An 11,083-nucleotide genomic window follows, 5' to 3' on the forward strand; every position below is an offset into this window, starting at 1 on the left:
AGGCGCCCCCGCCCTCGGGGCCCACCCTGCCGGGACCGCCGCGCAGCGCCAAGGAAAGCGCCAAGAGCAGCAGCTCGCCAGTGAGAACGGTGCCCACGCCGTCCCCGGGGCTGCGGGGCCGGAGGGCCGCAGGGGGACATCTCGAGGAGCAGCCCCCAAGGGGTCACCGGCTGGAGGAGCAGCCCCCGGGGGGGCAGCGGCCGCTGGCAGGGACAGGCAGGAGCAGGCAGCGGGCAGCAGCCCCGGAACGCACAGGGTCCTGTCGGTGGATGCAACACTTGCCCCGAGAGACCCCCAAGCTCCCGGCCAGTTTGGGCACCCTGTGGCAGTCCCTGACGGAAAACAAGAAGAAGCAAAAAGCAGATGGAAAGAAGGAAACTTCAATGTCTACCTCAGCGATCTGATCCCCGTAGACCGAGCCGTAGCGGACACCAGGCCTGCCGGGTAAGATCTGCTTCTCTCACACAAAATACCTGCGCCACAGCCCTGGGAACCTGCTCGGTGGCTCCCGGGGCGGGCTGTTGGGCAGCGTTCGCCTTCCCAGCTTAGAGAAGCTTGTTACTAAACCGAAAACTGGGCAAACTTTGCAGATTGTCTTACCCTGCTAAGCCCTGCTGCCCAGAGAGCCTGGGGCGCAGCAGGCGGGCAGCAGGGCTCTGGCCTCTTTGTGCCTTAAAACCTGGTTTCTCAGGCGCAGCGCTGAGCACTGTTTGCTTTCGGTATTTGTGCATTCGGTTCCTGGGGCACTCCCGCACCCCAACACTTCGTCTCAGCAGCAGAAGCCCCGCCCTGCCCCTGGGGTGCTCTCCCACCCGCAAGCTGCCACTGGCCTTCCCTCGAGGCAGAGGCACCCTACGGCCTCCCCTGCCCCAAGGGTCCACAGGGGGCTCCGCAGGAGACAAGGCCACGCTCTGACATGACTAAACGGGCACATGCACCGGCCTGCAGCGACCCCAGGAGCGATCCTTCGTGCTGCAGAGCACTGCGGTTGCTGCCCACTCCAGAGACCTGGACCCATGAGCACACGCGGGGTGGGACACCGAGTTTTTGGGTTGGAAAAGTGTCGTTCGGTTGCAGCTGGTCCCGTGCAATGAGCAGCTGATTCTGCAAAACTCGGTGTTTCCCTTCAGACAAATACTCCCTGTGGTCCCACGGAAAAGGAAGGGGGAAGTGGGTCCCTCTTCCCCTGCTCGCAAACCACAGGCACGGTGCGGTGGGAGCCGTGCCGTGGTTGGTCCCCATCCCACAGGACCACATGTAGCTGTGCCCATGGCACTGTCGGTGCTCGCCTGTGAGCTGGGGGGAGGCCCTGCGTGGGCAGAGCTGGGCAGGGGAGGAGGGACACAGCCAGGGAGCTTTCTGGTCGGCAGAGGATGCCAGCTACAGAAGCCACTGGCACACGGAAAAAGAGCCACGGTGGCTCCAAACCGAGCACCATGGTTTGGTGTTTGACAGCAAAGCCCTGGAGCAGAAACCACCTCCCGGGAGCGCCCGTAAGCGCAGGCTGCCTCCCGTGAATCCTGCTCCTGCCCGGGAGGTGCCGGCACTGCCGCGTCACCCGCAACGCCTTGGCCAAACACGGGTGTGTCCCCGCCGGCGCTTCCCGTGGCCGTCTGCTGCTGCCAGGGCATGGGGAGCTCCCCTGGGCACCCCGGCACTGGAGGAGCCTGTGGGGCTCTGCCCTCAGCCTCGCACGGCAGAGATCGGCCGTCAGGGCCAGCTCGGGGCTGTTGGCAGCTCTCGGGGGTCAAACAGCACGTTACTTCTTTGCTGGATCCTTCCAGTCTCTCCCAGCTCCGACCCCAGTTTCTCTCTCGATCCTTTCTGAAGTGCTGGACTAGGCCGCTGAAATTTGGCCAACAGATTTGTTCTGTCACAGCCTTCAGTCTGTCCGGGTGCGATGCCAGCTGCTTCCCGAGCTTTACTCACCGTGCTGGTGCCCGCCCCCTGTGTGGAGGCAGAATGCAGGCAGGAGGAGTGCCACCAAGGGGGGACCCTCGGGGGAAGGCTGGGGGTGGCCCGGGGCTCTGCGGGGCCCTGGACCCCATTTCAGCCCAATGCTGCGGCACCAGCAGTGAAGGTCCTTTCTCTGGGACATCAACTTACCCAGGTTTAGACAGGGACCCACATTTCCTGGCCTGGCACAAAAAAGTGTCTCACGGTGCGTGGCACGGTAGGGCCTGGCTGAGTCAGCAGGCGGCAGGCGCGGGGGGGACCTGGCTGCGGGAGGCGGGCGCCGGGCACCCCTGCAGCTGGGGCAGCGCCAGGCTGCTCCCCAGCTCGGAACCCAGAGCCGCAGCTCAAACACCTGCACTCTGCTATTTCCAGGGCGATGGCAACAGAAATGGAGCCCAAACTCACACAGGACAGTGTGAAATATTTTTAACTGGGGGTCAGCAATACCAAAGTCATCGCGCTCCACCTAGAAACAGTACTTTTTTAGGCAAGAAAGCAGAAGATGTTCCTCAGTTTGAGGTTTCCCGTCAGCCTCGTGCGGATGCTTTCCAGCTGCCCGGGGTACACACAGGCCTTGACCAACAGCCCATTTGCTGCTAACGAAGGGTGAAGAGAGGATTCCTCGCAGCAGGTAGTGCCTGGCTGCACGCAGCCGCCACGGCCGGGGTCTCAGCCGCGTTCCCCAGGTGCCCTCACGTCCCTCTCGCCATGCAGTGGAAGCTGTTGTGCCCAGCAGCTGTCTCCTGCCTCATCCACGGCCTCTGTCCCTCCTCCCCCCGTGAGCTGCCTCCTTGTGTTCACTGTAGGAGCAACTACATTTCATCTCTTTTCTCCTAGTTTAGCTGTCCCTCGTCCTGTCTCCTTGCCAGCAAGCCCAGGCCAAGCCCCCACGCCGCAGAGAGGCCCCATCACCACGGGCCAACACCCCTGTGGTTTCCAACCAAACCCCGTCAAGCAGCGATCCCCGCCTGGCTGAGCCAGGCCTGGCCGCTGCCTGGGGTGAACCAGGCTGTGGAAGGAGATGGAAAGACACATCCCAAGGATTGCGACAGAGAGTAACTCAGGAGTTACTTGCACTTGCCCAGAGCACTTCTGATTAGCTGCAAAGCCCTGAAATACTCTGAATTTTCTTCAAAACACCACATGGTCTGAGCTGTGCAGTGCCCTGGCATTGCCATCTGAGCCAGCTCCAGCCAAACCCGAGGGCCCGTGCATTGAGGCAGAGAAAAAGAAGTCAGTTTTCCATATATTCCCATATACCTGTCCCTGTTTACTCTCTGTTGTGATTCATCCTGAGAAATTAATTTTCTGTGTGCACAGATAGGCTGGCGCCTGTCCTGCCTGTGGGAGGTCTGCTCTGGAAGGACAAGAGAGAAAAAGTGGCTATCAGACTTAGTGACAAGAGAGAGAAAGCAGGTCCCGGCAGTTCGTGGGTACCCTGGGATCGAGCAGGCAGCGCGGGGGAGAGGAGCGCTCTGCCAGGCGTTCTGCAGGCCTGGAGATCCGCTCGGAGATAGCAGAGCTGAGGGAGCCCCGCTCCCCAAGGCCGGCAGCCGAGCGCTGCTTGAATTGCAAATGGGACATGAGAAAAGCTGCTCGTCGACCTTTTGTTCAAACACTGAAGACTCAGGCCTGACCCAGCCGTTGCATTTTTGGCTGTCACAGAATAAAATAACAAAGCTGTAGACACGGGAGAAAGTTTATCACTGCTGGGATCCGCTGGCGCGTTCCGCTGGCTGTTTGAAGCAGCGTGGGCTGGGGGCACGGCCGGCCAGGCCGCGGCGTCGCGGGGGACACGTGGGTGCTGCGGGCCCGAGATACGGGGTGCTGAGGGAGCGGACCCGCCAGCACCGTCACACCAGAAATTCAGATGTTTGAATGTTTTCCCGTCCTCTGCGGTTCCCTGAGTGAGGTGCAGGGGTCGGACTGGGCGACTCTTCCTTGCTGTCAGAATGTTTGACAGGTCGCTGCGCTGAGTCCATGGAAACAAATGGCCATTTCCCTGCGTTTTGAGCATTATACCAGTTTTTTCTTACGACGAGGCTGTCTCACGCAGCCGCGGTCCCAAGCGCTTGTGGGTGCTCGGAGCATTGCGGGACCCCGCAGGAGGCCCTGAGACCAGTGGTGCAGAGCTGGGATCCGCCTGGCTCCGGGGCCCTTCCACTGTTTCCTCACGGAGAGGAGGGATCATAACCCGGGATGAAATGAGGTGCCTGTTGGAAAGGGGGGAGCTCGGGGCTGCCCGCGAGAGCGGCCCTGGGGCTGTGGGGGGAGTTCCCCCGCTCGCCCCTCTGCTCCTTCTCCTGACAAAATCCCAGTGCAGGGCTTTGCTTCCGTATTTCCCATTTGGCCTTTCCCCCCTCCCTGTGCGTTTTCCAAAGAAACACCAAGCTGGGAGATTTTCAGCCAGCTCATGTTGCTGTTGCAGGTGCTCGGAGCAGCGGGTTCATGACGACCTCCCGACCACCACCATCATCATGTGCTTCGTGGATGAAGTGTGGTCCACCCTCCTCCGCTCCGTCCACAGCGTCCTCAGCAGATCTCCTCCGCATCTCATCCAAGAGGTCATTTTGGTGGATGACTTCAGCACTAAAGGTGGGTGAATCTTCTACCTTTATGAAACTAATACAATTTGAGGCCAAAATATGATTTGTACTCTGCAATTCAATTCTAAATAGTAGAGAGAAATCATGTTTTCTCCTTCGGGCGGGCTGGAGCGCGTCCCTGCGCTGTTACCTTTCCAGATGAGGGGGCTCAGAGGCCAGATGGGTACTGGGGGGTGGCTGTGGGGAAATGGAGGTGCACCTCTTGCCTGAGACCCTGCCAGCCTTTATCGCTCCCGCCTCTCCCATCCCAGCTGGCTGCTGTGTTTGCAGCGGGGCGTCGCTGGGTGTACCCCCCTGCGTGGCGGCCGCGGGGGCACCGCACGCGCTGCCCGGCTGCTCAGAAAACGGAGCGGTCGCAGTAAAAGCAGCGGTGAGCCGGGCAGCTGCGCCTGCACAGCGGCTTTGCGGGCCAGCTCCGGCGTTTCAGATGATACCGGACCTCTGCCTTGTAACGCCTCAGCGCTCCGCTGACTTCAGCCCTTAAAAATTCAGGAATGATGTAATTTTCCAACTTCTGGTTCTTCGGGGAAAGTGCTGTCTCAGACGAGCTTCAGAGCTCGTGCCACGCTTGCAAAGAGCCCACAGTGCAACAAGACTAGGTTCAAAAAAGAGGAAAAACACTCAGTTTGCTCATTTATAAAATAATCATTAAAACACACTTGTACAATTTCCCCTCCAAAGCATTTTCTCAAGTTTCCTCTTTGCTTTCTTCCCGTGGCTTCCCTTTGTGTCTGCTCGTTAGTGAGGGAGTGAAACGCTGAGTTTGCAGCCGAAACCGTGCGGGTGCGGGTGGGTTCTGGGGAGCTGTGCTCAGCGCTGCTGTGACCTGGGGAGCAGCAGCAGTCACCTACAGCAAACGTGTCCACAAACATTCCACCTTTGGAGTCTGTCAAAGCTTTTATCTGGCTTTTGAAATGCAAACAGTCATATTCTCCTGGAGAAAACTGAAGAGAATCAGTGAAGGTGGGGGAGGTCAGGGGTCCTCCCTGCAGAGCGAACGATGTCAGTGGGTGGCTGTCTCCGAACAAAGCGCTTGGCAGCACTGTGGCAGAGGCTCCCTGGCTCCTCTGCCAGAGGGAGACGGCCCAGCAACGCGTCAGCCTGGCACCTTTCTCAGCCCTGCTCTTTCCTGAGAGTTTGCCACCAGCTGCCTCCGCAGCTACGCGGAACCATGACAAAAGCACCTGAAAAGTAGAGACATGCCATAGCAAACCCTCCTGCAGTTTAAACCCGGGCTGAGTCTTTAAATGTGGTGATTAAGATTGAGACATTTGTAGAGCACAAAAGAAATATTTTTTTATGCAAAGAACACTTCACAGCCAGATTTTAATTGCAATTATAGTGCAATTAAGAAAAAAAAAAATCATTTTGGAGTCTTTGAACAATCGTTCAATATCGGGTTTGGATCATGAACTACCCGAGTGGGGCCACTGGGGTTTTGCTCATGGCAAAAAAAGCCAAAAAAGCCTTGGCTTGGCAAAAAACCCCCAAAGCTCTGCGCTTGCTGCTCTCCACTTTCCACGTCTCCTGTGTGCAGCCATCACCCACCGGGTACGGGTGCCCCTTTGCTGTGTCCCCTGGGTTGGTGCCAATGCCAAGTGGCCGCCCGCCATGCCGGGAGCGGGAGGTGATGCCCCCACCCGCAGCCTCTCCTTTGGGGGACAGAGCCAGGGCACGGGGGCAGCCCGTGGCGAGCCCCCAGCACCAAACCCCCACCCGTCACAGGTGTGAAGTGGATAAGTCAACCTCAGCCTCTCCTTCCCCTCTGCAGAGTACCTCAAGGAGAAGCTGGACAAATACATGTCGCGCTTCCCGAAAGTGAAGATCCTCCACCTGCCGGAGAGGCATGGGCTGATACGGGCCAGGCTGGCGGGAGCGCAGATCGCCAAAGGTAGGACAAAAGCCATTTTACAGCCCTGCCTGCTCCCCCCGCCCCGCAGAGGTGCCAATGAGCCGTCTCCAGCGTGGAGCTTTAGTCCCCTCCTGGTGAGATCAGGGCACCTTTCTGGTGCATGAAGCACGAGGCTCTGGCACGGGGACAGGGTACAGCATCCCTCAGCACGGCCCCAGCCAGCGGCCCCCCAGCCGTGTCCCCCAGCTTCACTCCACAGGCTCCAAGCTACGGCCGGGAGGCTTTGGGGAGCCAGGGAGTGGGATGGCACTGTCGGCAGCCCCCCGAGCCCGCGGGGAGGCCGGCCGGCGACAGAGGGCAGCAGTGCCCAAGGCCTGATGCCACCCCGGCCTCTGCCTCAGGCGCCGTCCTGACGTTCCTGGACTCGCACGTGGAGTGCAACGTGGGCTGGCTGGAGCCGCTGCTGGAGAGGGTCCGCCTGAGCCGGGCCAAGGTCGCCTGCCCCGTCATCGAGGTCATCAGCGACAAGGACATGAGGTGAGGTGGCTCACGCCCCTGGGAAACCCCAAGTCCGTGTCCGTGGCTTGAGCAAAACCTCTTCCTGGGACCTCCAACATATTAATTACAAGAAGACAGAGATCCAGACCCCCTAACTGGCCTTCGGCAGCGTTTCACGAGGGATATGTAACGTTGCTGTACACCAGGAACTAACACTGGCTGTGGATGTGGCCCCTTCATTTATCACCCACACTTTTTTTCCCTTTTTCTTGACTTTTAGTACATGATGAGGATTCCTGATGAAATTTGTTAAAATCTTGTTTTGATTATGTACAGATATTCATCTTCACTCATTAAGGGTGACATTTCAATCAGGAATGTGACTCAGAATTAGTCATCCCAATCTTTTCCCTGTTTAGTTACATGACTGTGGACAACTTTCAGCGTGGGATTTTCACTTGGCCGATGAATTTTGGATGGAGGCAGATTCCACAAGAGGTCATTGAGAAAAATAAAATCAAGGAAACGGATATAATAAGGTAAAAAAAGCAAAGGTGAGAGCTCTGTGAACCAAACTGTTAATGATTTCAGAACAAAGGCTCCTTCCAGGCCACATGCTTTTCCTTTGGTTGTAAGGATGACGGGCAGTGATCAGTGTGGGCATCACCAGCCGTGGACAAAGCTGAGCGAGCCCTTCTCTGCCCCCGCGGCACCGACGGCATTTAGCCAGTGCCACCAGGGCTGGGGGAGGTACCACTGCCTGTTCCCTTCTGTGCCCCATTACGGCTTCCAGGCTGGGTAAAACCACCCAAATACCGTCAGTTTGAACACTGCATCTGCCAGCCTGCAGCAGAGCGACGCATCGGGGGGTCCAGACGGTCTCTGTAGGTGCAGGCTCACGCACCCCCCCGAGCATTTCATAGCCCACAGCTTCTCAGCCATTCTCTCATCGAAGCAAGGGGAAAGGGACGGGTGTTTCCCAACCAGCCGACGTGCTGTGGGGCTTCTCTGTTCCCAGGTGCCCTGTCATGGCAGGTGGCCTGTTCTCCATCGATAAGAAGTACTTTTTTGAGCTGGGAGCATACGACCCAGGACTGGATGTTTGGGGAGGTGAAAATATGGAGATTTCATTCAAGGTACATCGCTCTCGGCAGCCCGTCCCTCACGCCTGCATCCCTGCCAGCCTGGCTGGGGCAAAGGGCCTCAGCCGGGGGCTCCCCGTCCCTCCTGGCAGTCCTCTTGCTTCTCTTCTGGCTTCCACAAAGCCAGCACCCAACATTTGCCCGTGTTTCTATCAAAGCAACCTCTGTTTCTCAGGTCTGGATGTGTGGGGGAGAGATTGAGATTGTTCCGTGCTCTAGAGTTGGGCACATTTTCAGGAACGACAATCCTTATTCCTTCCCGAAAGATCGGGTGAGAACAGTGGAGAGGAACTTGGCCCGTGTTGCGGAGGTCTGGCTGGACGAGTACAAGGAGTTATTCTACGGCCACGCTTACCACTTAGTCTTGAAAAACTTGGATGTTGGCGACCTGACTCAACAAATCCAGCTGCGAAAGAAGCTTCGGTGCAAAAGTTTCCGGTGGTACCTGGAGAACGTCTACCCGGACCTGGAAGCTCCCCTGGTTAAAGCCAGCGGGCTGGTACGTAGCCAAACGATCTTCATTGATTTCAAAACATGAAAACATGTTTTTGGGGCGGCCAGGCACGCGGTAGCATCCCGGTGTGCTGTCTTGGAGCTGCTTTCCCTGGCATTTGGTAACATTTCTGTGGATTTAACGTGTCACGGTGGTCTGGATCCGCCCGTGTTTTTATAAAGAAATAGGGCACAATTCCAGGAGATTATTTCCCACTAAAGAGCCAGCTCAGCGCTGACAGAGCCGGCACAGCAGTCCTGACCCGGGGGCGCTCCAGGCGGGGGTTCCAGCACCCTCCCCACCTGCCCAGCGGTTTGCCCACGTCAGGAGAGAGAAATTCCCTTTCCGGGGGTGGATTAGCGGTGCCCGGGCAGCGCAGGCAGGGCGCAGGGCGCAGGGACGGGCAGGGTTTGCACCGGTGCTCTGCTGCCAGCAGAGCGCAGCACAAACCCGCTTTTCCCCACGCTGCCTGCAGCCGGGCAGGGCAGGGCAGCAGCCCCTAAAAAGTCCCGTTTTGGGTTAAATCCTCCGTCCTGCCCCCGCAAGCCCCTTGCTGGCCGGGTGGGAAGCGTAGCCGGGTCGGGCTCTGTTTCTCCTCCACCGCTGGGGAGCTCCTGGTGTGCCCTGGCACTGGGTCCTGCTTGTGCCGCAGCTCCACAGGTCTTCAGCGTCGCCTCACCAACATTAAAAGGTGAATTAAACAAGAATTAAAACATGGGTTCTGAATTTGGCCCAGCAGAACATCATCTACTGCTTTGAATGTTCACAAACCTCAAATGTTCTGCCGAGAAAAGATACAACACTGATTGCATGCTAGTTATAATTGCAATAGCAAAAGTAAAATAACTTGGTTTGTCAGAAAAATTACAGCAATGCCAGGAATGAAAATTAAAGGATTTGCTGCCTTCCCCACCCATCCCCGTCTCCCAGTGCCACGGCAGGAGCGGCACTTGCTGAGAGGAGGTGGCCAGGGGCCAGTGACCGCAGGGCTGGCATGGCCAGGGGGCGAGAGCGAGCCCTGCCATGCCCTGGGCCCTGCCGGGGCGCACGGCCCCCAGCCACCGCCGGCCCTGCGGGGAGCCAGCAGAAGGCACGGCGAGCGTTGGGCCGCCTTTCAGGCTTGTCTGTGGGCCCTGACACGCAGGTTGCCATCCCAGGGGTCCCTCGGGATGGAGCCAGGCTCTCTGCCCGCCGCCGGGCCGTCACTTTCCTGCTGGAGCTGTGAAGGTGTGTGGGGCAGCTCTCTGGAGAGCAACGCTGTGCTTCCTCTGGGCAGCCTCGGGACGCTGGTGGAAAAGCTGCAGGAGGCGGGTGGTTTGGGGTGGTTCCACGGATTCCGAGCAGTGGATCCATTTGGATTCACCCGTCCGTCTCAGTGTGAGTGAGGGCTGTCTGCTGGGGCTTTCAGAAAGCACCGGATTAGGCCAAAGGCTTCCATGAAACATCAGCTAAAAAGAATTAGCAGCAGTAGTCTTGAGGACATCAGAAAATGCGATATTTCTTGAGAAACAGTCACTTTTTCAGCCTTTTTGTTTCAGTCCGAGCAATAAATCTTAACATCAAATTCAGTGCAAAGCAGTTAGACCGTATGGAGAGACCTCGCTTTCACCTCAACTTTCCAGAGGTGTTTGTGACAGTTTTCAAGATGTCTTGCTTTGTCCCGATTCAGGCCACCTGAATCACGCTTTTATCTTCATTCTCAAAATTGAGTAGGGCAGAAAAATCTGGTTTTCATCTAGCTCTGCAAATTCCAGCTGTGCCAAACGCTATCCAGAGTTACTTGAGAACTGTTTTCTGAATAGCCTGTTTATTCACCGGGATTCACACATGAGTTCTTCAGAAATTTTGGAAGAGAAGGAACAAAGTTTGCAAGGAATCGGTGACGTGACCTTGAACGTGGCTGGAAATTATTAGTTTCCAGCTTCTCTCAGTAGAAAAATATTTGTAGTCGTCCAGATGGTGATTTACACCACGACACGGCGGTGGGCAGCGTGGGTGTCCTGTGCACCCAGCAGGTTAACTGCAGTGCACCAGCCTTGCCCTGTGCTTGGGAATTTATGTCTAAACTTGTGTTTTGGTGCTGTTTTCTAGATTGTTAATGTAGCCACAGCAAGATGCATCACTGTGGAAAACACCACCCTGGCTTTTGAGACATGTGATGTTAACAATGAGGTAAGGGTACCCTGCATCCCAACTAGGTAATACTGGTTTTAGTGTGTGGCACAGATTGCCTGTACCCCCCTGTGCCACCGTGGCCCCCCGGAGCCAACGCAGTCCCTCCCTCTGTGGGACATGACCAGAGCACTCCCGGGAGCAGCGAGAGGCAGGAATTGTCTCTGTAGCCAAGCAACAACCCCAGAACCAGAAAATTGAGCTGGAATCGGGAAGTTTGATAAAGCCATGAGCCTGCACGTGATGGAAATGAAATGTTTAAATACAAGCCTGGGTTGCTAGAGCCACTGTAGACAGCCTTTCCCTTCCGTTACAGGCAGCGTTTCTGAGGCAGGTCTCTGCTAATTGCTCACGGTGAGCACGG

The 11,083-nt window shown here is 57.2% G+C and overlaps 1 protein-coding gene across 1 annotated transcript in view; it reads left to right on the top strand.

Annotated features, from left to right (window-relative positions):
- GALNT5 (polypeptide N-acetylgalactosaminyltransferase 5) overlaps positions 1-11,083 on the top strand; it is a 23,812-nt gene that overhangs the window by 8,839 nt on the left and 3,890 nt on the right. Inside the window, exons 2-9 of the mRNA XM_026852542.1 lie at positions 3-444; positions 4,385-4,551; positions 6,334-6,453; positions 6,816-6,951; positions 7,332-7,451; positions 7,931-8,048; positions 8,230-8,553; positions 10,639-10,719. Of these exons, the coding sequence (XP_026708343.1) occupies positions 3-444; positions 4,385-4,551; positions 6,334-6,453; positions 6,816-6,951; positions 7,332-7,451; positions 7,931-8,048; positions 8,230-8,553; positions 10,639-10,719 (1,508 nt within the window). The remainder of the gene's footprint in view (positions 1-2; positions 445-4,384; positions 4,552-6,333; positions 6,454-6,815; positions 6,952-7,331; positions 7,452-7,930; positions 8,049-8,229; positions 8,554-10,638; positions 10,720-11,083) is intronic.

This window comes from Athene cunicularia, assembly GCF_003259725.1.
Source record: "Athene cunicularia isolate RWA chromosome 7 unlocalized genomic scaffold, athCun1 chr7_part1, whole genome shotgun sequence".
Lineage (NCBI taxonomy): Eukaryota > Metazoa > Chordata > Aves > Strigiformes > Strigidae > Athene > Athene cunicularia.